Consider the following 27699-nt stretch of genomic DNA (forward strand, 5'->3'; position numbering starts at 1 on the left):
CTAATTAAACCTCACCCCGTCGCTGTGAGCCAAGTAAGCCCTTTATTATCCTCTGATAGAGGAGGCACCAAGAAGATAAGGAAGTTAAGAATCTTCGAGTACTTTTGGTCATCTTCCTACTTACTAAAATTGGCTGACAGAACCATTTTGGCCTAGATTGAAAAAAAAAAAAATGTACATCTCACGTTAAAATAGCAATGCTACTCAGCCACATGGTGCTTTTAGCAGCTGCTCACTACCTTACAAAATTAACAGATGCACACAGCTTACTTCTGTGAGGAGAAATAAAATGAATTTGTCCCAGGCCACAGACAGTTTCCACACTAGTGCTAGGATTAGATCTTAGCAATTTCTGGTTGTTGTCCTTGCCCCATCCTGTGTTCCATCCACTAGATCTCACTTCTCTCAGTAAGTAACGCACTTAACTAACACAGTCAGATCCCAAATCCTGAAGTCCAGGTGAGTTTTGCCTGAGTAAGGTCTGTAGGATTTGGCCCTTAATAAAAGAAAACAATACCTGCTTATTCCCGTCTCTGGGACCTGACTGTAAGGTCCATGCGGATATCACGTTAAATCCTTTGACGACAGTGCAGGCTGGGAAAAGAGAAGCCAAGTACTCGGCATTTGATTCTTTGTGATGGTTAATTTCAGTGTTGTTGCTGACATCCACCAGTATTTTGCCAGCCAGCACATCCGTCAGGTCACAGAGCGTGGAGTAATGTTCCCTGAAAACTGCCACAAAAATAACATCCGTCTTCTTTGCAGCATCTGCCTGGGCAGTTACTTCAGCTGCTGAAGGAAAGAGGCCCGCGCAGCGCTTTGGATTGCGGCTTCCGACCACCACCTGGAAACCCGAGTACACCAGACGTGTGGCCAACGAGCGTGCAAAGTCTCCACTTCCCAGGATCCCTACGGTTCGGCCAGCAGCCGGGGTGAGATCTGGATTGCTCTCCATATTCCGGCGACCTAGGAGTGGTTTTGCCATGTCTCCTCCTGGCATCCCTTTAGGCAAAAGCACAAAGGACAAGTTCATTGGAAACAGCATTTTCAAAACCGTATCTCCCTGTCTCAATCTACGTGCAATAGAAACAAACCCGCAGTAATGTGGCGAATGCTACATGCCACACGCACAGCCATTGCAAACGGGGTCTGTGTAAGAACCCACCATAGACTCAAGGAGGAAGGAATCCCCTGAACCTGCAAACCGGCTGTATAATGCTGCACCCCTGCAGGGCTCATTGGCAGCAGGGATCGAACCCAGAACCTCTGGATGTAAAAGCAGAACTGCTATTGCGTGAGCTCAGAGACCCACCTCTACTCGGCAAAGCTGTAGCAGGCTCATCCATCTATCTATACGCGGACCAGCCACTGCTAGTGGAGGATAGAGCGCCAGACCAAGTAGGTATGAGTTAAAGGCGCAAAGGAGCTATATGACTCCATTGTGGCGGCCTCTAGACACGTGCAGTCAAAGATCCACTGACCACTCCCCAACGCTGTCCTCTGCCTGCCTCTACCCTTGCCCCAAACTTACTCTCCGGGCTATAAAACCACAGCAGCCTTGACCCCTGTGGTGCGTGTGGGCCTTCCACACCATAACAGGGTGGTCTGGACCCTCTCTGGAGCAAGGGGGCTTGGGGCCAGCCAGACCTGGTCCATGGCGTGGCCCCTTTAAGAACCTGGTGTTTAAGGGAGGAGTAGACAAGCTGGTGACTTGGGGGGGGCCAGGTGTAATCAGTGAGCTACTTACTGCACAGGATAAAAACGCAGCTGTTTGCTGACTGGGGGGAGAAAAAGGGCAGGGGGTTTGGAGTGTGCCTGGCTATGCAGCCTGGGCTGGAGGGCTGTGACATTCTTTAGCCAGAGGGAAGCTGGAGGTCTGAGCCTGGGAATCTGGACAGGGGGAGAAAACAAAGCCTCCCCAGGGAGAGTCAGAAGGACTGGCAGAGCTATCTGGAGGGGGAGCCAGGATTGAGGGTGAAGCTGGAAAAGCAGGCTGCAGTTCCTAAAGGCGGAATAAGCTGAACCCCACCAAGGGGAGCTTGACTTTACATAGTGGGCTGTGATCATGTAACTGCGGTGCAGGAGGGGACGGAGGGTGGGTGCCTGTAAGGCTGTGCCTTGAGGGGCTGTGCTCTGGGAGCGCACCCTACCCCACAGAGGGCAGGGGACTCAGCATTTCCCTTACTGGCAGCAGGGAATGCGATGTTATGATCTACATAAGAAAGACAGCAGGCTTGTTGCATGGAGGTGGACACCAGGCCGATGGCGTCCTCCGAATCCACAGTTGGGTACTTTGGAAGAGCATCAAACAACTCAGCCTGGTTATTCAGATTGAGAGCTGGACTCTAGACGGGGCATCTTGGGTCACGATGAAAGTGTCTGGGTTGAGGCATGGGATGCAGCTTACACAGCCCTGGCCTGTTCCAATTTCAGTCAAGTGCTTTTAGCTCCAGACCTTGAATAAGCAATACAAACGTACCCCGCCCACAACACACACATTTAAAAAAATCCACACATAGGAAGGGCTTTACACCACCCAGGTCTCATTATTTGGCACATCTACAGCACCTTTCCATCCAAGCAACTCGCTAAGCTTTACAAACACTAATGATTGTCGCCTCCCAGCATTCACTGGGTTTTATCACCAATGGGGAGACTGAGCCCTAAGAGGCTAAATGACCTGCCCAAGGCTACCCAGTAGGACAGCAGTGCCAGGAGTAGAACCCAAGTCAGTGCCAAGTCTGCTGCCTTAGTCCCCAAACCATCCCCTTTTCCTAATAAAATATATGTACAAAATGTTACTCTACAACAAAGACACATTTCTCTGGCTCTTAGGCAAATGAATAGAAATTAACATTCAGGGTGACAGAATGGTTGTTACCTAGGGACTCATTTCATCATAGGTCTAAAGCACCTCAAAAGCATTCCGAGAGCTCCCAAAGGGACGGTGAACTGTGCTGGAAGATAATCTTTTTGTAGAGTGACATTTCTGTCCTGTAACTGCCATTCAAAACAAACAGGGACATTTGCAATGTTCTGGGATAAACAGCATCTCTGTCTCCCGCTACTTGGGTTCAAAAGGAAGAGAAAAATAAAAGCATCACAGAATTAAACAGCGTTTGAAAATAAGACAGAGCAGAATATTTTAAAAACAAAGATATTTTCTAAAATTAAGTGTGGAGTTGGGCCCCGCTATTTCAGTCTTAGATTGTAAGCTGTTTGGGGCCAGGATCATCTTTTTGTTCTGTGTTTGTACAGCACCTTACACATTGGGGTCCTGGCCCATGTCCACGATTGGGGCTGCTAGGCACTATGGTTGGGATCCATGAAGGTATTTAGGCACCTAAATCTGATGCTTAGGCACCTTAGCCTCAGATTTAGGTGCCCAGCTCCCAGTTTTGGCTCCACTGTGATCCACAAAACTTTCACTGATCCCTGTAGGTGCCTGAACTCACTTGGTGCCTAAGTTTTTCCAGAGTAAACATTCCCTAGGAGTCTAGATTTCTGCCTATGGGCATGCACACTGCTGCCTCCAGTTAGGCATCCAGACACCTATCTCCTGCCTAAGCCCTAGAGCAGTGGTCACCAATGGGTAGATCGCGATCGACTGGTCAATCATGGAGCCTCTGCCAGTCGATCGCAGTCTCCGTCCGCCAAAACTCCGGTGGTGCAGCAGGGCTAAGGCAGGCTCCCTGTCTGCCCTGGCCTCGTGCTGCTCCCGGAAGCAGCCAGCAGCACGTCCTGCGGCCCCTACAGAGGGGGGTCTCCGTGTGCTGCTTCTGCCTGCAAGTCCCACCCCCGCAGCTCCTACTGGCCGGGAACGGGGAACTGCAGCCAATGGAAGCTGTGGGGGCAGTGCCTTCAAGGAGGGGCAGTGTGCGGAGCCACGTGCCCCCTCCCCCTCAGGGACTGCAGGGATGTGCTGCTGGTCGCTTCTGGGAGCAGCGCGGGGCTGGGGCAGGCAGGGAGCTTGCCTTAGCCCCGCTGACAGAGGTAAGCTCTGCCCAGCGGGAGCCCACACCTCTCATCCCCTGCTCCAGCCCTGAGCCCCCTCTCAGAGCCAGCACCCCGAACACCCTCCTGCACCCCAACCCCCTGCTCCAGCCCGGTGAAAGTGAGTGAGGGTGGGGGAGAGCGAGCGACGGGGGTGAGGGTGGAGGGATGGAGTGAGCTGGATGGGGCCTCAGGGAAGGGGCAGAGCCTTGGGGAAGGGGTGGGGTAGATCCTGGGTTGCACTTAAATTCAAAAAGTGATTTTGTGCTTTAAAAGGTTGGAGACCACTGCCCTAGAGCAATTCACGAACTGTGATAAGACAGATGCTCGGCCACCTAAGTCATGCGCAGGGCCCTATCAAGTCCCATTCAACATAGGGAGTAGGGAAGAGGAGCCCACCATAAACTCTTAGCCCACTAGCTAGAGCACTCACCTGGAATGGTCAGCATCTTCCATTGGTTAGTTTAGGCAGCTTGGCACCTAATGCGCTGGCTTTTGTGGATCACATTCTAAGGCACTTCTCTCCCCGCCCCCAATCCATTGTCTAGGAGCCTAGGTGCCTAGCTCGGCTTTGTGGATTGCAGTGTTGTTCCTTCTATTTTGTACATGCCTACAAGTTTAGGTGCCGTGACACTCAGCATTGCACATCTAAGTCCCTTCGTGGATCCCACCCTACCTCAATAGCACATCTAACAACAGTTTGTGTTTAAATACTGGCGGGACGGGAGGCAATCTCTCTTAGATCTCCTGGTAAGCACATTTCTCTGAGAAGTTCTAAATCTCAGACAAACGACATGACTAGGAACGGATTCTTTGAATAGCAATTGGGATTTTTGTAACTTCCATATCTCCCCTGAACACACACCCATCGTTCCCCTGTATACCTCCACCCATGCTCTCCTTCCATCATCCCTTCTGCGTGTTCTCCTGGGCTTTCCATGACTCCTGTGCTTCCCAGTATCCTGCACCTCCTTCCATGCCCTCTCTTCTATTGCCCCATCAACCCCGGTACAGTCCACCTCTGCACAATGACTCCCCTTTGTCCCCTATACACCACTAGCCGTGTCTTCTCTATTCTCCTCCATCCCCCTTCATTCCTCTTCTGGTCCACTGCACCTGTGTCCAATCTACTCCATGCTCTCTCCCTTCTCTCCATGATCCTGTTGGCCCTTGGGATTCCCTGCATACTCCTCTGTGTCCTATCAGCATCCTGCCCCCACTTCCTCTAGCATCCTGCCTGCCCACAGCCCCCCTGTTCTATGCCCCTAGAGCATGGCTCCAGGCCAACCTCTCCTGTCCCCCTCTCCATACACCACTCCCAGACTCCCACGGGGAGTACCCGGTATCACTTACTCTTCTCCACCACCACCACCCCCAGCAATCCTTGCCCCTCACCTTGCCCTGCAAGTCAGCAGCAAGTCTGTTTCTGTTTCACAAACCTTTATTATACTGACAGCATCAATGCTGCTTTTGAGGCATGGACGGCTTGCACCTTTTTTAAACCACTCCACTAACTCTGCCCTCCAAATAGGTAGCCAAGGTCAGCACAAACAAAACCAACAGGCGGTTTCTAGGCTAGCCTCACCCGGCAGATATCCAGAGCCAGAGAAAGCCAAGATGAGCTTGAAAAAGGGAAATAGATACATGTTCAGAACACTAACTTGAAAACTCCTTTGTCAATTGTCACCACACTTGCCAGAAAACAATGCTACCTTGGGGTGAGATATGACGTGAAATTTCAGGAAGACCAGTTTCTTATTGAGGAAGTTACAAGGTGGGGAGGGATTAAAAATCAGGCTTGTTGTGGCAAGCTAAACTGTGAAGCAGCTCCCACTCTTTTGTTACCAAAAGCCAACTCAACTCCTCCTCTAGCTATGCTATTAATGACTCTTTAGATCGTTAGATATGAATAACTTGAAAAGCTGATTTGTCTGTCCCTTTCTGCTGTGAACTTATTGCATTTCAGTTTTTATTTGTACCAGTAGCCACAGAGCCTGGGGGCCCCATTGGGCTAGGCACTTCACAAACACATAGTAGGTGACGCTCCCTGATGCAAAGAGTTTACAGTCCAAATAGATCAGACAGCAAAGAGTGAGAGAAACTAAGTATTGTTATCCCCATCTGACAGGCAAAAGCACAGAGATAAAATGACTTGACCAAGGTCATGCAGGGTATCTGTGGTAGAATCAGGAAAGGGATCCAGGTCTCTCGAGTCCAAATCGAGTTCATTAACCAAAAGACCAGGCCTTTTTCCACTCATCTTGGATAATGAAAATAGGCTAGTCAGTTTCATTTTTGTCTGTAGATTTTAATTAGTATAACTGAAGTTCCTATGCACTGGCAGTGTGATGCAATGTTCAGATTACAATCCCCTGCAGTGTTTGGATGTTGGCTATAAAGAGGATCTACTTGGGGGGGGGGGGGGGGGAGAGAATCACCACACACTTCTCTTGGTGCAGTGGCTTGTAAAAATAAAGTGAAAGATCTTAGTTTTAAAACATGTCACTTTAATAGTAAGTTCAGTGTCATTCTACATGACAATGAGCCAAATTGTGCCACCAAAGAACTTTGCAGTGATCTCAGTAAGTTCTGTTTCAACACAATGATACAAGAAGGCCCAAGAAAATCAACTTTACTTTTTGAAGTCCTGTCTCTTACTATTCCTCTTACATAATTATCTTCAATTCAGCCTCTTGTTTCAAGGGTGATGTGTAATGTCTTGGCTAAAATGCCTGTATTCGTCTCTCCCACCCAGTCTACTGAAGGAAATAAGGGGAGGGCATTTTCAACTGGACATTTAAAAGTACACAGAGCCCCAACCACAGGTGTCCGTTACCCTTGGACCGAATCAAATATGCATAGCTACAGAGCCTCATCCGTGCTGAGTCAGACTCTATTTCTAGGGATCATTTTAGATAAAATGCTTCATTACGCAGATCTGCTAATAAGCACATTGCTTGAAGCAGAACAACAAAAGTAAAAAGCAACCACTGTAATCTAGATCAAAATCACTCTAAAAGTGCACCAAGATGGTCCCTCTCAGCTATCAGATCATTTGCACTACATCAATTCCTAGAAGCCCTGGTCAGGATCATAGGCCCATTATTAGGGTGACCATATTTTCCCAGAGGGAAAACGGGACACCACACATGGCCGGCTTGAGGCCCCCCCCCAAAGGACCCCCTCTCCCTGCCCATCCAGGGCCAGCCCGAGTGCTAGGTGCTGAACAAACACAAAGGAAGACATGATCTCTTCCAATCTAATGCCCCGATCCTGTGATCAGATATGTGTGGACAGACCCCTGGACCTTCATGGACTTGATTGCAGAATTGGGACTTTTTATGCCCCTACTAATTCAGATTGCAAAACATCAACTTTCAGTATTAGCTTCCCTGGTATTTACTAGCGAGTTAATACATAAAGAAGTCAGATCTGGAAAGAGGCATTTGGATCCTAACGTTTACACTCATGAAATTAGCTTTCACTGTTTTCATTACCAAACGAAAATATTCACTCCTCACCTACAGCTGTTTTGTTACAAGTGAAAAGAACCCAGGTGGTTTCTTTCCCATACCTAAAGAGGCTCCCTCAGACGAACACAGCAGGTGCCATGTACCTGTTGAAACTGGAATAGATTTAGCTAAGAAAAGGGCTTTTTATACAAAGCTGCTTGATCCTGAACTCTGCTATACATTCCAGGAGTCCTTTCACTTCCATTCATGTAGCAGGGCAATAACATGATTGGTATGCAAGAAGCTCAAAACATGAAAAGGCACCAAATAGGGGGAAAGCAATACTTATAATGGGAAGAAGTAACTTAGCCCTTTCCCCCCCGCCCCCCACCACAAAACGTCAGTTGCCAAACAGTGCAAGTCAGGGAAGTGAAGTTAGGAAATGTCAGAATTGCCTGTGCGACTTTCATTGTACCCCTTGTGCGTGTGCATTATGATACAGTCTTTGATAAGATCACATACCATTTTTTTTCACAGGACCCCTGCCTCATTCAGTCCAGTGTCTCAAAGAAAGGTTGCCAGAATTTTTTAACAAGGGCAAAACACATTTTTTTCCCTAGCTTTGTTCTTGGAAATGGCTGAACTGTTTCGGCTAAATTTTTCCAGAGTTATTCACCCCTAAGTAGACACCTGGCATAGCAAATTTCAGCCCAAAGAGTTCAAGTTGAGAAAACAGGGTCTCATAATGGGAATTAACAGGCAACCTGACTAAACAGGCCTACTAGCCCTGCCTGTAATAAAGGCGGGTGACTAAGCAAAACTGGAATAATGGAAAACAAATAGGCAGTTTATGATTTTAGAGGGCTTTTTTTTCTTTTTAAGCAGGGTTACCACCAGGCTATACCACACATCCTGAATCTGCTCTGCCAAATTCTGCTCAGAAAACTGATTCCCTTGATAGCCTGCACAGACAGGGGAAAGGCAAAGGTCTCACTTTTATTCCTTTATGACAAAGGAGATGTTTACACAGTTTCCTGTGCCGCTTCACTGTAATGAAAGCGACAGTCTGCTGGATTTGCTGCGGGCAGCCGGCGTACTGATATAATAACGAAATGCCTCCCCAGGATCTCTTTTGTAATAAACGTTTCATAAAGTTGGAATCTGAGGATTTGGGATGCACGTGTCTGGAGTTTAATTTTCTGGTTAATGCAGCAGAATGAGTTTTGGTAAGGAGGTAAATGATGACTGTGGTGCAGTAGAGTCTACAAACTGAAGAATGGTGGATCTAATGTTAATGCCTGTAATACTCTAACTCATCTGGCTGATGTAATGGCTAATAAGAAGGTTATTTCCATGACTATTCTCATCTCACAGTTCTTAAGAGGCTCAGATGGATATTTTGCAAGAGCCTTGAGTACTGTACTTAAGTCCCATGTGGCTGATATCATTTTCTTCTGTGGTCTTGGTTTCTTTGCTGCTCCTATCAAGTTAATTACTGTCTAATGGTGACTCACCCCTTTCTGAGCTTTTCCTCTGCAAAAAGCAGGAATAGCAGCTAAATGGCAGCATGGTGTACCAGGCTGACTACCTGAATGGAAGAATCCTCTCAGAGGGATCTAAAAATACCCCGCAGTCTGTAGATAATGGGTGTGATGCAAGGATGCACTCCTTCCTGAGACAATAGAGAGCAAATCTTTTCCACTTTCATGCATGCAGATTGTGTTTGGAGTCAAGTTACATGCAAGCCTGGAGTCCTGTCATTATTAGCTGTAGAGATTTCAGAGACAGTGAAACTTGTCTTCAGCAATCACTCAAGGTGTTTCTAGTAAAGATGCAGAAAATCTGCACTCAGTGCGTTCTTGGTGTGGTTATTTCTTGGTGGTCTCTTAAGACCGGAAGTTTCCATAACCGGGTATGCCAGCCCTTAGACTTGTGAGGAAATGCTCCTAGACCAGCACTACCCCACACGCCAGGTTTTGTTTCTTAAACTTCCCCGGGGGGTAGATGCCATGGAAAGAAAGGCAGTGGTTTGGGGGGGGGGCAGTTTGGGGGCATTGCGCAGGAAGAAAACTGTGCTGCTGCCTCTGCTTTTAGGAGAGAGACCGTTGTTCCATGAGTAGGATCTCCCTCCCCATCTGCTCTCCCTGGTGAGGGACAAGGCTGGCCCAGGGCAGTTCCCGCTGGCCCTCTCCGGGATCCCAGGGAGCAGGCTTGCTGGGGAAAGTAGTTCCGGGCTGGGGGATGGCATCCTGGGAAATAAGCCAGGGGGAGGGGAGGAATAAGCCTGGTCTTCTCCCCCAGTGGAGGAGACGGGTTGAAGTGCTGGTTCTCCTTTGAAACCTATGGGTATGTGACTCCCACCTTTTCTTTGATTTGGAACAGCTACGGGGCAGACCCATGAAGGAGGGTCAGAACCAAGTTCTAAGAGACTGTAGTTATGTTGAATTACCCTGCGTGTCTAACTGATACAAGGACCCTGGCAGGGGAAGGGTAATGTCCTCCTCTTTTGCTTATGTTTGACCTGACACTGTCTCTTATACAGGTTTGGCCCTGTTTTCAGGTTCCTTTATGATGCTCCAAAAGGACACAGCCAGATCCCTTCATTTGGGAGGAGCAGCTGTCGCTTCTGCTCAGACACAAGAATCAATCTGATGCTGGCTGATTTGGGATGGCAAACCAGTGTTTCCTGAGCCATCTTGGGGCTCGGAGAATCACTTTATTGTTCCCTTTCTCGAGCTTGTGGAGGATATGAGACATCAATAGGAAAGAAGGCAGGATTTCTTCTTGGCCAGTCTACAGTGAAAATATCTGCTGAGTAAGCCACCCACCCAGAGAGGTCTCCATGGTCAGACTAGCAGAAGAACGGTAGCTGAGAGAATCTGGAGCTCTTCCGTTATACAAAATGTGTTCAGGAATACTGCCTCTTTGCTCAATTACATCAGAACCTTCATTGGGACACTTATACCAAACTGCCAACTGTCTGGCCCTCACTCAGGAGCTGGGATCCTATGTACACTTATGACTACAGGATTACCTGTTTCTTTATCTCTATCCCTCTCCCACCCCTACTTAAGTGCATGATACAACTGTGTGACACCTAAACACTACATCTATAAGGACATGGGGAGAGGAAAGATTATTGACATGGGGAACCATTCAGGGGAATCTAACTGGACTGAAGCAACGGAAAGTGGAGGATGGGATTGGAAAAAAAAACAGAAGGAAGGAGAGAGGTTACTCGGATTACATTACCTTCTAAACAAAACCCTTATATTACCACTCACTCTGTCTGCTTGTGTACTCCATCCATTCCCCGTGTCTTTCTCTATATAGATTGTATGCATATCTGTGCAAGGATCTTATCTTCGTATGTGTCCAAGAAATGCCCTGCACGCTTTTAGTGCCAAATCTGCTTTGCCATACTGCTATGGGCATTTACCAGCCCAGACACATAACCTCCTTGTTCACCCATTCCAACAATGATTAAAAAACCCCAAGCTCTAATATTTTACTCACCTGCCAAAAATATCCTGCCATCGGTGAGTTTGGCAAGGCTGTGCTACCCATAAATAAATGATGACTGTAGCGGTTGCCACGGTGGGGCGTTGCCGCAACGGCCGTGGTACAGCAGTCCTTTCTGCGTGTCTGGTAGCATGCTCTGTGTACTGCAAGATTGGAGTTCCTATAGCACCTGCGTCCAAGCACCAGACTCTAGTCTTTGGTGCTCCCCATTAACCCACTCAATGCATTTTGAGTAAGTAACAGCACCGGGACAGCCGGTAACTAAAAGGTGCAAATACTCTAGGCACAACAACGTCAACAGTCATAACGAAAGATCAACCCAGACTCTAGGGGATGTCCATTGTGAAATAACTGCCCCATGGGATTCCCCGGGCCTAGTGTTAAGGATACTCCCTCCAGTCCGTCCATTGCCTAGACAGTGGTCAAGCCCTGGCCTACAGAGCCCACTAGAATTGACCTCTGGCTTTGCCAGTGATCTCCTGGCATCCACGTGTGCATTTACCCCACTCCTGCTTGCACAATGCTGTCCTATATGCTCCTCCTCCTGCTGGGCTTCTGCCAGCAGCAGGCTGATGCTTTGACTGGCTCTTAACTTTTTAGTCCCAGCTCTCCGGCTGCCTGCTACCCAGCCTTCCTTCTGCAGCCATCTCCTTCCGGTTCTGGCCTGCGGCTCCTGCTCTCACAGAGCCCCTGATTCTCTGCAGAGTCCACTCCCCCTCAGAAAGTCCACTACTTTTACCTGCTCTCTAGTGTTGATGGAGCTGTCTACTGCTAGCAGTTGGACTGTGCAATATAGCGCCCTCTGCTGGCTACATTTCAACACAGCACATTCAAGGTGGTGGTTACGACCCAGCAATTTCATTACAACAGCTTTCCATTTTAGGCTCTGGACTTTGAGACTTTTCAGCCGTGAGACACAGGTACAAATAGCAGAACCCAAGCCACCAGACGTATGCAAAAAGGAAGCCTTGCTACTCTTTGTACACTCTTCGAAGGCTGTACACATGCCAAACCCCACCAGACAGAAGCAGCACCATGCCCAGTAAAATACCCTCAGCGCCGAACAGACAGCGCTTTAGTCTGAGCAGTTTCCTCAAAGTTCACCTGGTGAAGAGCTTCACTTGCCATTCAGATGGGACTTAAATCAGGGGAAAAAACAACCCAGAAAAACTGGTACTCCCTAGCTTTCTACTGGTGGCATCCATCTCGCTGACTAATGATAGATCTTGAGTATATATATCGTCTTTTGAGCCAGGAGATGCCAAAGCCCATTACTGATATGCAGCCAACTCTGAGGCGGAGAGCAGTTACCAGCTAGAGCCAAGCAATACAATGGCACAGGGAGGGGACATTTTGGCCAAGGATCTTATATGGCAACCCCCTGTTGTTATGAAAAGTGCTATGGACGGAGGCTGTTTAATGCCTACACAAAAGACAGAGGGCCTTGATGTTAAGGTCTCATCCCAAACACTTCAGCACAACCCTCTATTTACCGATCCCAGAAGGGGGAAGACTGAGTCAGCCTGGCTGGGATGGGGACTGTGGTTCAAGGGAGTCCAGGTGTTTCAAATTTAAAGCTCTGACTATTAAGCAAAGCATCCTCTGTGACAGCAGCACATCCATACGTACAAGCTTATTAGAGCTCCTCTAGCCTGCTTTTTAGTGGCTGTCTTTGTATTGTCCAAACAGCCAACTTTTCCGAAGTTACAGTCAAGGGTGAGCGAGGGGAAAGTGTAGCGAGAAAGACATCCCACAAGGAAAAAGGGTATGTGGGGTAGGCGGGTTGAACAGCATGAACTTAGGGAAGAGAGATAAGGGATATCAGAAGCAGCCAGAGTCTCCTTTCTGTCTCTCAAAGAGCGGATTGGACAGTGCAGGGGCACGCCGAAGGAATGAACAGTTCAAAGGCAGATCTGTTGGAAGACAAAGTTAAAACTCAGTCTAACTTTGCTGAGTTGGGGGGCAGGAGGCGTGGCTGGGAAGGAGGAAAACTTAGTTTAAAAGCAGCAAATAATACTGAGGTTGTATGTTCTTTGGGGCAGGGATGAACCTGTGATAAAAGAGCTCTAGAGGCACTGTGCTACCTGACTACCGATGTGTGGAACTACTGGCTAGATCACTGCCCCGTCATTAAATGGGCAATGGATTTTTCAGTGTATAATCCAGCTTCTTGTCCTTTACAACATAGCACTTGCCTACCACTCTACTCTCATCTCTTTAATCAGCCGACTGACCTACAAGACTCCTGCTTCCATCACCACCTCTGCTACAGCAGGGAGCGGGCAAACCAATTACCAAGACAGAGAGATCTTTGGAGTTTTAACTTTAAAGCCCTTGCTGGAGTGAGTCCAAACATTTTACTGATCATTTGGCTCCCTCTATACCACCTTGTCCTTAGGTCAGAGGGCAGGGCGCTGCTGGAGCCTACGGTTTGTAGAGACTGACAGAACATGGACCATACTTTTGTAAGCTCTGTGATCCCTTTTTTTGTGAGGCAAAAGGCGGGTCATAGACCTCTTTTAAACTCTATTTTGTATTTCAGAGGGTCCTTGGCAAAATACATTAATTGGTGCTTTATTGCTTTTAGATTCTATCCATCTGGTATTATTTTCTTGAGTCTTTAATACATATTTATAGTTAAGTCTATTGGAGTGCTCCCTCTGGGAGATAAATCTCCTGAAATAAAAGTTAATTCATTCTAAATAATAAGTGATGCTTACTGATATGTGATGGTGCTTTACATTATAAATAATTGGTGCCCAGATACTTCGGTGATGGACACATTAGAAATGCCTTGTGCCTCAGTACATGTGAATAACTTTACATATGCGAGTACTTCCAGTGACTTCAGTGGAAATGCTCATGTGGATAAAGGTGAACATGTATAAAAGGTTTGCACGATCAAGGCTTAAGGTAGAGATTTTGAAAATCTGTTAGGAGAAGCTGGGGACTAAAGGTGAATTGTGCTTTCTGTATTATTTTCTAAGACCTTGGTTAAAATGTTCAGAAGCTCCCAGGTGACTTGGTGCTTTTGAATATGTTGCCTTTGTCTACACTAGGCCACAATGCTAATGCCCGTTCAGCAAGAGAAGAGCCCTAGTCAGTGTAAGGAGGGAGGAGAAACCACACCATGAAGAACAGTAGTGTTTCAGTTTGAAAATCAATTAGCATCTGCCTCCATTATAAGTTTGGTTTGGGGAGTGTCATAATCAAGGATGATAAACTGATTCCTAAAAAAGATGGTGCTTATTTATTCTTGGAAGGTCAGATTTCATCACCATAGCAACCAGCATCTTTTCCATTTCTCCAGCAAGTTGGTTTCATTAGTAACCTTGGCCAAATGGGTTTGAGAGAAGAAAATTTTCACTCCTTTTACTAGAATCTGAGGGTGTTTCTATGGGGTTTTTTATGTAATGTTGCAAAGCCCAGTTCCTTATGATGCGTGTGTGGTTTTTTTTAAAAAAGCTTTTCAAATGGCACATTTTCCTGTGATTTCCTGCATAAGTATCTTTAAGTCGTCACTTGCAATTCTTTCCTTTACAATTACACAGCAAATCAAACATGTATATTTAATATCAGATCTGGCTTTACTGTACCTGGTTTTTATGCCAACTGTGGTTTGTTAAAAGAGATGAGGAAACTAAGGCCTGGGGTGGTATTTAAATCTTATTTTAAAAATCCTAAACCCACAGGAATTTTGATACTATAAGCTACTTTCTTCCCCCCCCCCCCCAGCATGTTTAGGTTTTATTTTTCTCCATAGGACGGCACTTTGCAATGCACAAATCTCATTTGGAAGATACCCATGTAAATGCTCATTGGTGCATTGTGATATGCTTGTGCCACACCCAGCTGGCAGGAGCAGGCCTCTAGGTGCTACTACTGCAATATAAATAATATATTGTGACAGACCCAGACCAGTGGGGTACAGGAGTCTGGTAGAGGGCAAATATACTGGTCACTGGATGAGTAGTTTTCTGTTCCCTAAGTGACCAGAGCTGGGGATGCACTAGAGTAATCAGGAACCTGCTAGAACCAGTTAAGGCAGGCAGGCTAATTAGGACACCTGGAGCCAATTAAGAAGCTGCTAGAATCAATTAAGTCAGGCTAATCAGGGCACCTGGGTTTTAAAAGGAGCTCACTTCAGTTTGTGGTGTGAGTGTGAGGGGCTGGGAGCAAGAGGTGCATGGAGCTGAGAGGGTGTACTGCTGGAGGACTGAGGAGTACAAGTTAGTGTTCTGTTGTTACTATACAAGGACAGCCCTGTGTTAACAATACATTTATGTATACACAGATGTAAATAGGAAAAAATCTTAAAGCCTATGTACCTGATCCTACAAATAGTTTGACCTGTGCAGAGTCCCACTTAAGTCCATGGGGGCCTGCCTGCATGGAGCCAACTGCAGGATCAAGGCTTATATTATATATGGTGCCCTTTCCCTCCCTTTTCTTGGAATATTTTTCCTTCAGCACATCTAACCTCCAGACAAAGGTTGCTCTCCTTGAGGATCCTGAGTAATGGTTCTCAACCTATTTACCATGGTGGGTCGCATCCAATACTACCTGTATGGCATGGGTGGTGGGTGAACCCCCACTTTGGGGAGGCTAGCTTGCTGGCCCCACCCCTTCTGCCTGAGGCTCCACCCTCCCGCATGTCGGAGCCCTGAAACCCGCCGCCCCATAACAGAAGGAGCACTGAGGCCCCACGTGACCAGAGGAGCCCCAGCTCACCCACCCCGAGCCAGCCCCTCCAGCCTCAGCAGCAGGCCGAGCGCCACACTGTGCCGCTCCCAGTGCCAGGCCATGCCACTCCCCCCCCGCCTGAGCACCGAGCCGAGCTGCTCCCCCATCCGAGCCGGTGGCCCCATTGCCGGCGGAGCTGCCTCACTCCCCTGCCAGACCCCTGCTCCTGCCGCTTGCTCGCAGCATCCCTCCTCACTCCCCTACCCCTGAGGAGAAGCGATGCAGCAGGGAGCTGGGGTGGGGAGGTGGAGTGCAGGTAGGCAGGCAGTGGGTGGGGGACGGGGCGGGGCCACCACAGCCCAGGTGTCCCATAGGAGTGGCTGCGCCAGGAAGGCTTTGTCTTCCCTGGCCTATTATACCTGCCGCCCATGCATGGGTGGTGCGTATAATAGGCTGGGGAAGGGTGTGCCTCCCCAAATAGCCCAGCATGGCCCCGGCCACACCCTGCCCTGAGGCCCCCTCCTGCCGCTAGTTGGCCCCAGCCCAGGCAGGCTGCTCCTATTCTGGGAAGGGAAGCCTGCTGGGGCTCGGGCAGCTGGGACTTGGGGTGGCTGGAGCTGCCCAGCGCTGGGGGGGCTCCTGACATTGGGGCCACATCGCCCAGTGCTTGGGGGGGGAAGGAGGGCCGCGTGCCGCCCACCTGTCACTCTGGGGCTGGGTGGGGGGGATGCGTGTGCCACCCGCCGGGTGCTCTGCGGTTGGACGTGCTCGGGTGACCTGGGGCTGTAGGGGGGCTGGCGGCTGCGGTGGGAGGGCCTCTGGCCTTGGAGGGGAAGGGTGGGCTGGGCCTCAGGTGGAAAGGGTGGGCTGGGCCGGGGGCTAGCCTCCAGAAGCCCATGGCTCACCCAATGCCATGCTGTATGGCCCTGAGGATGTCACATAGGCCACAGCTCTGTGCTATGCTGATTGGCTGAGAATGACTGATCCTGAGGAACCCTACCTGGTCCCCCATTTCTCCCTTCCTTCTCTTTCAGTGTGCTGCGAACAAGGTGTTAATCATCTGACAGGTAGGACAAGCAGCCTACTCAAAGGCCAGTACCAATCCACTCAGTGGGTGTTCTGGAAGGAAAAAGCAACAGAGGGTCCTGTGGCACCTTTAAGACTAATGGAAGTATTGGGAGCATAAGCTTTCGTGGGTAAGAACCTCACTTCAGATGCATCTGAAGAAGTGAGGTTCTTACCCATGAAAGCTTATGCTCCCAATACTTCCGTTAGTCTTAAAGGTGCCACAGGACCCTCTGTTGCTTTTTACAGATTCAGACTAACACGGCTACCCCTCTGATACTGGAAGGAAATGTTTCTATAGCTAAGTGGTAGGCAAACTTCCTCCTTTCCCTGGATCACAAGCATGGCACTCAGAAACCTCCTGAGTTTCTACTGGCCTGGGCAAGGAACAAAAGTCATTCCAGAATCAGACCACAACTCCCATGCCGATTCTTTAATTTATACCCTGATATATTGTTCTTTGTTTCTAACTAATCTGAGACTGAACATAAACTAAACTCCCCTGTGGCCTTCAAGCATTCTTCCTTTTACAGACCAGCTATGGTGATAATATAATTATTGCCATTATCTCTCTGTTCAAATGGAATTTCTGTTCCTCCCTCTGACACCGACGTGACCTTGGACAAGTCATTTCACTTCTGTGGCTTGTTTCCTCATCTATTACATGAAGACTGTAAAATTTGCAAAGCACTTTGGGGGCCCTGCATGAAAGTATATATAGTATAAGGGTAAATTATTGTTAAAGGGACACAGTCAATTTAAAATGTACATGTCTGTCTAGTGGATTTTTTAAACCAACTGTTGACACATCTAAGATGGCTATAGGTGGGCAGGAGAAAAGGTATTTTAGCTGGTTTCAGTCTGTTTTCTGAGTCTATTTGACAGCACTTAATGTAGAGTCAGTTTCTCTTTTTCCCGGTATAGACTGTCAATCTCCCCCGCCCCCATTTGTGTGGGCGTTTTACACACCAACAGTGAAGACTTAAAAAAAAATGGAAAATGTAACTGTAAAACCACAGAAGCTAGCAGGAGGATTCAGGGCAGATACTTCCTGAAAGCACTTCTAACTCTTTTCTAAATCAACGTCGTTTGAGAGGCTGCTGTGAGCTGAAATAAAAACCAAATACTTCCATTGCGAAAACCACGGACACCAGCTGACGTCCCAAACACCCCTGGATTAACGCACACATAACAAAGCAATTAAAGTTCAATGCCATCTCCCTGATTTGAAACAAGTTACTTGACTACACCCACTAGACTCCCGGAGAGAGAAAAATCAGACTCAAGATGTTCCCTAGCGTGTTGCTTGTGGCTCGTCTTGCCGGGGGCGGTGCATGACCCAGACGCCCGGTCCCACCTGTTTTAAGAAAGCCAGGCCCCGAGGGAGTAACAACAGGCCATCATGCTGGCCATCCGAGCGCCTAGGGAACAACGTCCCCGGGCCGGAGCGCGAACAGGGGGTGGCCATGTGCGATCCAGTCGCATTGTGGACGCAGGGTCTGGCCCCTCCATACGTGTGCGGGGGCTTCTGAGCAGCCAGGCGAGGCTGCAGCGGGGGCTCCGGCGGACCCCGGGCTGAGAAACTCCCCAAAGCCCCCCTGCCTGTGGGGGGAGAGCGCAGCCAGGCCATAGCTTCCCCCTCCCCGCGCGGTCAGGTGATCGGATGGGGGCTGGGATCACCAGCCCCGCTCTCCCTGGAGCCCTGCACGGAGCCGCGCGCTCCAGCCCCCCTCTCCCAGCCCGGGCAGTAGCAAAACTCCGGCTGCTCCCGCCCCTTCCCCATTTACCGCCGCCAGCCGGCAAGTGGCGCGTCGCCACGCGAGGGCGGGGACAGGGACCCGGCTGGGGCCGGAGCGGGCCCCGGGGCCGTGCACTCACCTCCGCCGGGGCCGGGCAGTGAGCGGGCAGCGCGGGGCGCCTACTTTGGGTAGTTGCGACTAACGCCCCGTGATGCGCGGCGCGGAGCTCCTCCTCCCGGGCCCCATGTGCCAGCCGCCGCTCCCGCTTCCCGAGCCCGCCCCGGGCTCCTGCCCCTCGCTGCGGGCACTGGGCCAGGGGACTCGCCGGGGTCCAGGCCGGCTCAGCTGGGAGCTTGGGCTGGGGAAGGAGGCTGGCTTCCCTGGGACCGTCTCCGCCTGTTTCATCGCAGGGGCCAGCTCGTGGCTGTGAAGCCCGGCTGCTCTGCTGCAGACCGGAGACAGCCCGCTGTGAATGGAGCTTCTCCCTGTCTTCTCGTGGTCCACTCTGTCTGTGGCAGGAGCCAGGACCTCAGTGTGCCAGGCACTGTACAAGCCGCACCAAGAGATGGCCCAGGCTTCTTTCCTTCAGGTGGCCCAGATCAGGTGTGCAGGCTGCCTTGAACTTGCTGCAGTATGAAACACAAAACACCTCTCAAACACATCACACTGGTAGGATTGCGATTTTAGAGGCACAAAGGCCAGGGAAGGCTTTTAACAGCCCCTGTATTTCCCCCCTGCATTCCAGTCTTCGCTTGATAACAAAGCTATTGTTCACAGCCATGGACGCTACCCAGAGTGTGTGTATGACCCCAGGTGGTTTTTAAACCTGGTGTTTCTTTCCTGAGATCCAAGACGGGGCATTTGGAGCTCAAACTTTTCAGGACTGTCCAAACTCCTCTTCTCCCGCACAGTTGCAAGGAATGTGACTTGGGAAAGTTTGGGGCCTGAGTGGGCCTCCCCTTCAGTCCCCAGCCTGCAGGTTTCACAGCAATGACTGGCTAGCATGTTTTCCCTGAACTCTGGATTTTGGGCACAAACTGTTCAAAGCTGGTCACAGCCCTGTTGATCTCAAACCTTCTCCAAATGTGGGCTTCCAATGTCTCCCGGAGCCTCCCTTCAGATAAGTAGGGCTGTACTCTGCTGTGTATTACGGTGTAATGCCTAACGCTAGTAGCCGATCCATGGCCATGCAGAATTTCACATAGTGACCGATTAGAACTTAATGTGAGCAGCAAGGATGGGAGCTGGAACTTCCTGCTCCACAAGCATAAGCCTTTGCTACTTACTAAAGGAGAATTGCTGTTAGCAGTGTGAGATCTATGTGACATGAGCAGTTCCATTCAGTAGGGGATAGTGGCACACATGTTAATTACATGTGGAATGGGGGTAATGAATTTTATTTTTGAAAAAAGAGGATTGAAGCCCTGCATTCTTTACTAGAGTTTCTCTATTAACAATTCAGACTAAATGATAATAGATGATTTGTCCCTGACCTAGGTTAGACTTTACCATGTCCCTTCGTGTTTCCTTGATTTCTACACAAGGAATGTGGGGATGTTCTCAAGTCCGGGATGGCTATATGAGCACATAAGCAAAAAGCCCAGACTGCCTGTCTGTCTGTGCATGCCCGTCACTTTTTTTTATTTGACAGGAGGCAATAAGTAAGAATTCAAAGGGGCCATGATAGATTTCGAACAAATACCCACAGGTATAAAAACAAGTAACAAGAGATTCTTTAAGTGTATGAGAAGCAGGAAGCCTGTGAAAGAATTGGTGGGTATTCTTGATCCCTTGGGCTTAAAGGGAGTAATTAAGGCAATTAAGGATGAGTAATTAAGGACATTGCTGAGAAGCTCAATGATTTCTTTGCATTAGCTTTCACCGCTGAGGATGATGGGGGAGATTCCTACCGTGGACCTGCTCTCGTCTGGTAACAAAGATGCAGTGCTGTCAGAGACTGAGGTGTCAGGAAAAGAGGTGCTGGAGCAAACTGATAATTTAAAGCAGTAAGTCACCAGCCTCACGTGGTCTATCCAGCAGTCCTTAGGATCTTAAGTATGAAGTGGCTGAGCTGCAAATGAAAATATTCAGTCTGTCATTAAAAGCAGCCACTCTTCTAGTGGATTGGAGAGCAGCCAATGATGTCTCTATATTTAAAATTGGTTCTAGGGGTCATCTGGGGAATAATAGACCCACAAGCCTTACAGCTGTACCTGGCAAATTGGTTGGAAAGATAATTAAAAACGGAACAACAAAACATCTGGAAGATTATGATATGATAGGATCTAACCGGTATGGATTCTGCAAAGGAAAACGGTGTCTAACTAATCTATTGAATACTTTGAATGTGTCAATAATGTAGTGGATAAAGGAGAACTGGTTGCTATAGTTTATGTAGATTTCCAAAAGGTATTGGACAAGGTCCTGCAGAAGAGGCTACTGAAGAAGCTAAGTAGTCATGAGGTGAGAAAGTATTGCTATGGATCGAAAATTGAGAAGAGATGGACTCAGGTTTGGTCCAGTTTGGCAAGTGCTTTGTTCTCGCTGGTTCTCTTTCAGTTTGATTATTTACTGAGAATGATGCTCGAGTGCAATAGTGGAGGGACTAGTCCCCTCTCTACTTGTAATATGACTGATGCAGAAAACCACCAAATATTGAGCCAGGCGCTACCCTCTGACTGAAAACCTGGAGGGTGAGAAGGAGAATGCCCCCAGCGCTCTGGCACAGCACTTGCAAAGTTAAAGTGATTTCTGGGGGAGGAGATTGGACCAGCCTGGGGGGCCCGGGGGTTCCAATCTCTGTGGGAAACTCAGAGGCTGACAGCACTGAGCTGGAGTGGAAGGGCATGCACAGCGTGTGAGTAGGAGTCACTGTTCTCATTTCGCCAATTTGCTGCCAATCCCACTTTGCTCCCCTCTGCAGCATGGGGCAGAGCAGAGGGGAGTATGGAGCTCAGTGAGGCAGAGAGAGGAAAGCCATGCTTCTTGCCGGTGTCTGGCCCTTTACACGTCTGCAAGCGGGAGGATGGGAAGAGAGCACAGAGGGCCTTGCCGTGCTGTTCTCCTGCACAGGCAAAGGGCACAGTCAGAGACCTGGCAGGCATTCAGGGAGCACCAGGAATACACCAGTCTCGAGCCACTCCCAGCAGTCTAACGGCCCCTCCCCTCCGCTCCCCCACAGAGAAGCAGAGCACTCTGCACCCTTTCAAAGGGTGGCACCAAGGCCATGCCCTCCCTCTGGGTCTGGAGGCATCGTGCAAGTGCCAGGGTGGTGTGCCCCTCTTCACTGCATCTGACCACAGACTGGGCCTGGAAGGCACAACATGGCCCATAATATGGCATTTGTTCTGATTCTACTGTGTTATGCTCCTAGCTACCCAGTCACTTCGGGGAAAGGGAAATAGGTTGTTTCCAAGGACCAGATTACATGATACGGAGTCTAGTCTAAAGTGCCCCCTGGATGTTAAATATTGAAGGCCGGATTGTTGTCCTGTCAGCGTACTGGGGTCGGACAGATCCTGTACCCGATACAAGCGAGAGGCTGAAGCAGGCCTTCGTTTTCTGTTAGCAAGTGCATTTTACAGTGCCAAGTGTTTTGTTTTGATGGGAGGGTGTGGTTTAGTGAGCCTCTGTACATGCTATCTATGGCCATGCACTTACTGGCTCTTAAAAGCCCTGCAAGCAGCTGTGGGTGGAGATAATAGGTTCTCCCTCTAGATGGGGAGAGAATTGGTGTATTAAAACAACCACATGTCGCTAACAACTCACAGCTCAGTTCCATTATCCCAAAAGTTGGCACTGAAGGGAACCTTCATGGTTCAGACAGAAACTCAGTGTCTTACCCTCAGCGATTGCAAAATAGTCTAATGAGAAATGAGTCTGATATAGCGTAGTCAGGCTACTAGCAGATTAGGAGGCCAAATAGCACCAGCAGAGAAGAGATCTATTTAAAACCAGTGACAGGGTATGACCCATAGAATAAGGAAGGGAGGAGAGGATTTTCCCCCAATTTTTGTTCCTTTCTGTCTCTATGGCTCACTCCGCTGCTCCCCCAGCGGAGCTGGGGAGGAGTCTCTCTCCTCCAGTAGGATCGAAGCAGTAGGTGCAGAGAAAGAGCAGCGTAGTGGGGCTGCTCGGAAGCACATTACCCAAGGCACCTACAGCTGAGTGACGTTGTCTAGCTCTATGCAGTCGGCCTGCTTTGCATCATTATTTTCATGCAGGAGTCAAAGGTCGCCGTATAAGAGTGCTGTTCTTGGTAGCACTGGGCTAAATAAAGCTTGCCCATGGAACAGGCCACAAAAGATGTTATGGGTATATCTACACGGCAAAAAACCCTGCAGCAGCAAGGCTCAGAGCCTGGGTCAACTGACTCAAGCTTGTGGACTAAAGACAGCAGTGGAGATGTTTGGGCTTGGGCTGGTGTGTGGGCTCCGAGACCCTCCCCCCCACACTGGGTTTCAGAGCCTAGGCACCAGCCCGACCCCAAATGTCTACATTGCTGTTTTTAGCCCCGGGCTCTGAGACTTGCTGCCATGGGTCCTTTTTTTGCTGTACCCTAAAACACATGTGCATTTGGCCAAAGAACTCCAAGAAACAGGAAAGTCACTCTATTCTCAGAGAACTGACTCGCAAGATGGCTTAAAAGGGTTTGCATTATTAAATTATCTGAGCATTTTAAAGTATCTTCCTGGAGCCAGTGGAAGAACGTTCATGCTGATTTCAGCTTTTTAGAAGTGACCTAACAATGCTCACTAGCAGGAGAAGCAAGGCCGCTGTGCCTCCCCCCAACTATGGCTCTTTGTTATTCCTCCTTCCACTGCAACTTCAAAAGGAACATCAAAATGCAGTTGTGCTCTGGAGAGTCACTGTGAAAAAGATGTCCCCGTCTTTCTGAACAGCTCCGCTCTGGGTGTATTTGTATATATGCCCATTTTTGTGATTAAACCGTTTGCCTAGCAGGGCCACTGCGGTACCAAGAGAGTAGGCTGGATTCTTTCCTTCTTGTGCAGCAGCAACAGAATGGTTGGCTAAGTTCCCAAGAAAGGGTCAATCAGTCAGACCTGTGCAAATGTTTTGATAGCAATGGAGTCGCACAGGTGTCTCTGAGGGCTTAGTTTGACTGGTGAGATCTTCATTACTGGGGAGCCTATGCTAGAAGGAAAGAACCCAGCTTGACTTTCAGGTCTCAAGATGCGTTTACAGGCTCGTAGTTGGCAAATGTCTCTCTATTTGTAACCGGATATAGAAAATCATTGAGACACAATACATGCGGAATCATCACTTTTCAGAGCCAGGCTGCATTTCGGACTAACTTGTATCTGGTATGTAAATGAGTTGACTGCCCCCCTGGTTCCCTGTTGTGGCCAGGGAATGCCCTGCCCTTTATTCTCCCTCATCCAGGCCCTTTTTCAGAGACTCCATGCATTGTTCTTCCAATCCCCACCATTATTGGGGGTTCTGGGTTCATCCAGACAAAAGTAAAACTCAGAGTCCCCTAAATCTGCCCTGAGGCAAGACTCTTACCTCAGAGCCTGGGGGACTTAAAGGGTTCTGCCAGAGAGTTCTTCCCAGAGTCAGCCATCTCACACAACTGCTTCAGCTCTCTTCTAAGGAACCAGCTGCTTGAAGTTCCCTTCCCACACCAGGTGTCTGGTTTAGCAAGCCTGCTCCAGGCTTCTCATCTCCTGCAGGCAGCTTTATCATCAGGCTTTGTCTACACGGGCAACTGAACGACAAAACTTTTTTGTCGTTCAGAGGTGTGAAAAACATACACACACACACGAAAGACAAAAATTGCGCCGGTGTGAATAGCTACCACTGCTCTTTGGGGATGGAAGTTTTTTGTCGGTGGGAGAGCTCTCTCCTGCCAACAAACAGCAGCGACACTGTGTGCCTTTTAGTGGCACGGCTGTAGCGGCACAGCCGTGTGGCTAAGAGCTGCGTAGTGTAGACAAAGCCAAAGCCTCATTCCTTTTGCTGTCTCACAGGAACCAGAGACATAGTCAAGTTGAAAGAGAATTTGCTGTTTGCCGGTGACAGCAGCATTAACTCCCAGAACTGTGCATTTGTGCATGGATTCAGTAATAATAGTTTAGAAAGAGGCGGAAAAGCTAAAAGTGGGTGACTGTGATTCAGACAAAGAGTAGGATCTAAAGTGTGAGTTAATTATTGCCAGAGAGGAGAGACGGGACATAAATCTAACTCCAGCCAGGAAAGAAAGAGCATGTGCAGAACGCGTGAACATGAGGTTAGAAATCTAACGTGGGAAGAAGTGCAATGCCTCAGCCTGGCTCAGAGCCTGGGAAGTGGCAGCTCAGTACGCTGGCAAGAAATAGAGCACGAATGGCAGAGGAAGCTCCTTCCAAACTAACTCTAAAGAAGATTGCAGGAATATTTGGAAACCCTGGAGAATATACTCTGACCCTGGTGACATCAGGGACCTGACTGCAGAGGGAAGGCAACCCAGATCGACATGGTGAGCCTGACCAAATCTGAAAGAAAACTAAACCAGGAACAAGCTAGAGGAGAGAAGCCCTGAAGTTCAGCTGAACTCTGCACGCCACATCTGCTATGGTATGACCTGCCTGCTTCCATTTCCCCATCTGTAAAATGGGGATAATACTTCCACACCTACCTCAGACGGGAGCTAGGAGGATTAATTATGTTTGCACAGTACTTAGTACAGATTAAATGTCTCCACTCACACAAATCACAGCTCCCCCCCCTACAAGCTGAAGAGGCAGTTACTCTACTCAGCTGCAAGTCTCCCGGTGTCAGTCCACTAGGCTGAACCTGGTGTGTTCTCAGTATGTGGGTCTTGGCTCTGGAGCGTGTTCCCTTCAGGGTCTGCCAGAACTCATGCTTGGCATCCTTTAGGATTCAGTACAAGACTCCTCTTTTCAGGCTGGCTTCTGAGCTAACGGGCCCAGTGCTGGATAGTGGTGGATGATTTATTGTCAGTGGGTGGGGACGAGAGGAGGGGAGACGTCTCAGGTGCTTTTCATTTTGAGACGCGTGCCTCATTTAGGGTCTTCTCCAACCCCACTGAAATCAATGGACTTTCACTTCGGCCCATAGCGTTGAATGTAGTAGTGTAAGGATAAGGCCTTTTCCTGTAGCCATCCATATTGTAAGGCCTAAAGCCTAAGGCCTTTGTCTGCAGCCAGATTAGAAGGCAGCAGCCACTAGTTGAGAAGCAGGAAGTCACATCCTCACATTCCATCTAAATTACATTAAAACAATGTCATATCAGGCTGGTAAGAAGGAGACCCCGTCCTAATAGCACCCACTAGCACCAGATAACGAAACAGATCTTAAGATGGTTAAAGAAAACTTAGTTTAATAGCATTCTGTCTGGCAAGAAATCACTTATCAATAGTTGTGGTTGTGAAATCCTCATTTCTTTATTGTTTTGTCATTATGGTCCCCACTTTGATTGTTTCTGTCCGTTACACAATTAATTTACACCTAGCAAAATTAATTAAGGTGGTGGGGTAGGATTGGTTAGGGAATTTTGTTACACTATGTCCGATTGGTTAGTAAAATTTTAGTATAATGATTGGTTAAGTTATAGCTAAGCAGGGCTCAAGTTTCACTACATAAACTGGGATCCCAAAGGAAGTTCTTTGGGAAACCAACTCCAGGACAGAGTCCCAAGCTCAGAGCTGCCAGACCTCAACACTCTGCCAATGACACCGTGCAGAAACTGGAGTCCCCCAGATGGACCCGATCCTGACTGGCCATCAAGAAAAGTTCATCTGTCTTATTGGGAGTGGTGAGCATTGTATGTGTAGCGTGAGCATTCTGGTTTTTGCTGATTGTTAATAAATAGAGGTTACGTAGGATATTATTGTATAAGGCTCTTTCACTGGTAAAAGACCCTGTACACCCACAAAATATTAAGCTCTGAGTCCACAGGGAAAGGGTGTTTGCTCTGAGTCCACAGGGAAAGGGTGTTTGCCCGGAGCCCAGGGAGGAGTAGTGCCCGGAGCCCACAGAAAGGTAAAGTTAGGTGCCTTTTGCCTTGAGCCCTAGGAACTGGGTAAGGGTGGGTGCCCTAGAGTGTGTGAGCAACAGAGAATTTTGTAAGAACAATGAGGAGTCCTTGTGGCACCTTGGAGACTAACAAATTTATTTGGGCATAAGCTTTCGTGGGCTAAAACCCACTTCATCAGATGCATGGAGTGAAAAATACAGTAAGCAGTATATATATAAAGCATATGAAAAAATGGGATTCTTGACTACAGTCCCCTGCTTTAAGGGAGGTAGCATGACCTATTGGCTGAAGAACAAATCAGGGTTAAGCGATCTGGGTTCTTTTCCTAGCTTTGCCACAGAGTTACTGTCTGCGCCTCAACTTCTTTTCTGTATGGTGGGGATTATATTACTTCCCTACCACACAGGGCTGTTAGGTGGGCAAAGTGCTCTGAGATCCACCAATGGATCACACTCCATATAGTTTCAGGCAAGGGTTGTGGGTGTCTGACACCATCTCTGACAATGTCTTCCAGGAAACAGACTTTAAAAGGGGTATAATGTCAACCTATCAGAAATTGGGCCTCTTAGACTAATTGGCTGCCTTCTTCAGCTAATTCCTTGCTAGCCATGATTACTCTGAGCTCCTCTGCAAGGAAACTAAACATGAGTCAATAATGTGATGCAATTGCAAAAAAGGCTAATACCATTTTCAGGTGTTTTAACAGGAGTGTTGTATATAAGATATGGGAGGTAATTGTTCTGCTCCGCTCAGCACTGGTGAGGCCTCAGCTGGAGTACAGCATCCATTCTGGGCACTACACTTTAGGAAAGATGTGAACAAATTGGAGAGAGCCCAGAGGAGAGCAACAGAAATGATAAAAGGTTTAGAAAATAAGACTTATGAGGAAAAGTTAAAAAACTAGGCATGGTTAGGAGAGTGTAGGAGCACCTGATAACAGTCTTCAAATATGTTAAGGGCTGTTATAAAAAGGAACCGGTGATCAATTATTCTTCATCTCCAATGCAGGTAGGACAAGAAGTGATGGGCTTCACCTGCAGCAATGGAGATTTAGGTTAAATATTAGGAAAAACTTTCATACTATACATCTAGTTAAGCGCTGGAATAGACTTCCAAAGGAGACTGTGGAATCTTCATCACTGGAGGTTTTTAAGAGCTGGTCAGACAAACACCTGTCAGAGAGGCTCTAGGTTTACCAGCTCCTTCCTCAGTGCAGGAGGCTGGATCAGATGACTTCTCAAGGGCC

General features: G+C 48.5%; 1 protein-coding gene and 1 long non-coding RNA gene across 12 annotated transcripts in view; one reads left to right on the forward strand and one right to left on the reverse strand.

Annotated features, from left to right (window-relative positions):
- STEAP3 (STEAP3 metalloreductase) overlaps positions 1-22501 on the reverse strand; it is a 45914-nt gene extending 23413 nt beyond the window's left edge. For 4 of the 11 annotated variants that reach the window (XR_010591534.1, XR_010591532.1, XR_010591533.1 and 1 more), the window contains exons 1-2: positions 18594-19858; positions 518-1002 (exon numbers count right to left, since the gene is read on the reverse strand). Coding sequence is in view for 8 of the 11 variants with exons in the window: in XM_065561577.1 (XP_065417649.1) it covers positions 518-1000 (483 nt within the window). In the remaining 3 variants the exon portion in view is untranslated. Of the gene's footprint in view, positions 1-517; positions 1003-2881; positions 3068-4426; positions 9989-18502; positions 19861-22296 lie in introns of those variants that run through there. The other 7 variants (XM_065561574.1, XM_065561572.1, XM_065561575.1 and 4 more) reach the window with 5 other exon arrangements.
- Positions 1001-14421, forward strand: LOC135974311 (uncharacterized). Its single transcript, XR_010591538.1, has 2 exons — positions 1001-1398; positions 9988-14421. It is a non-coding gene; the product is annotated as an uncharacterized LOC135974311 (long non-coding RNA).
- Positions 22502-27699: the final 5198 nt, after the last annotated feature.

The sequence above is a fragment of the Chrysemys picta genome, chromosome 11 (genome assembly GCF_011386835.1).
Source record: "Chrysemys picta bellii isolate R12L10 chromosome 11, ASM1138683v2, whole genome shotgun sequence".
Classification (NCBI taxonomy): Eukaryota; Metazoa; Chordata; order Testudines; family Emydidae; genus Chrysemys; species Chrysemys picta.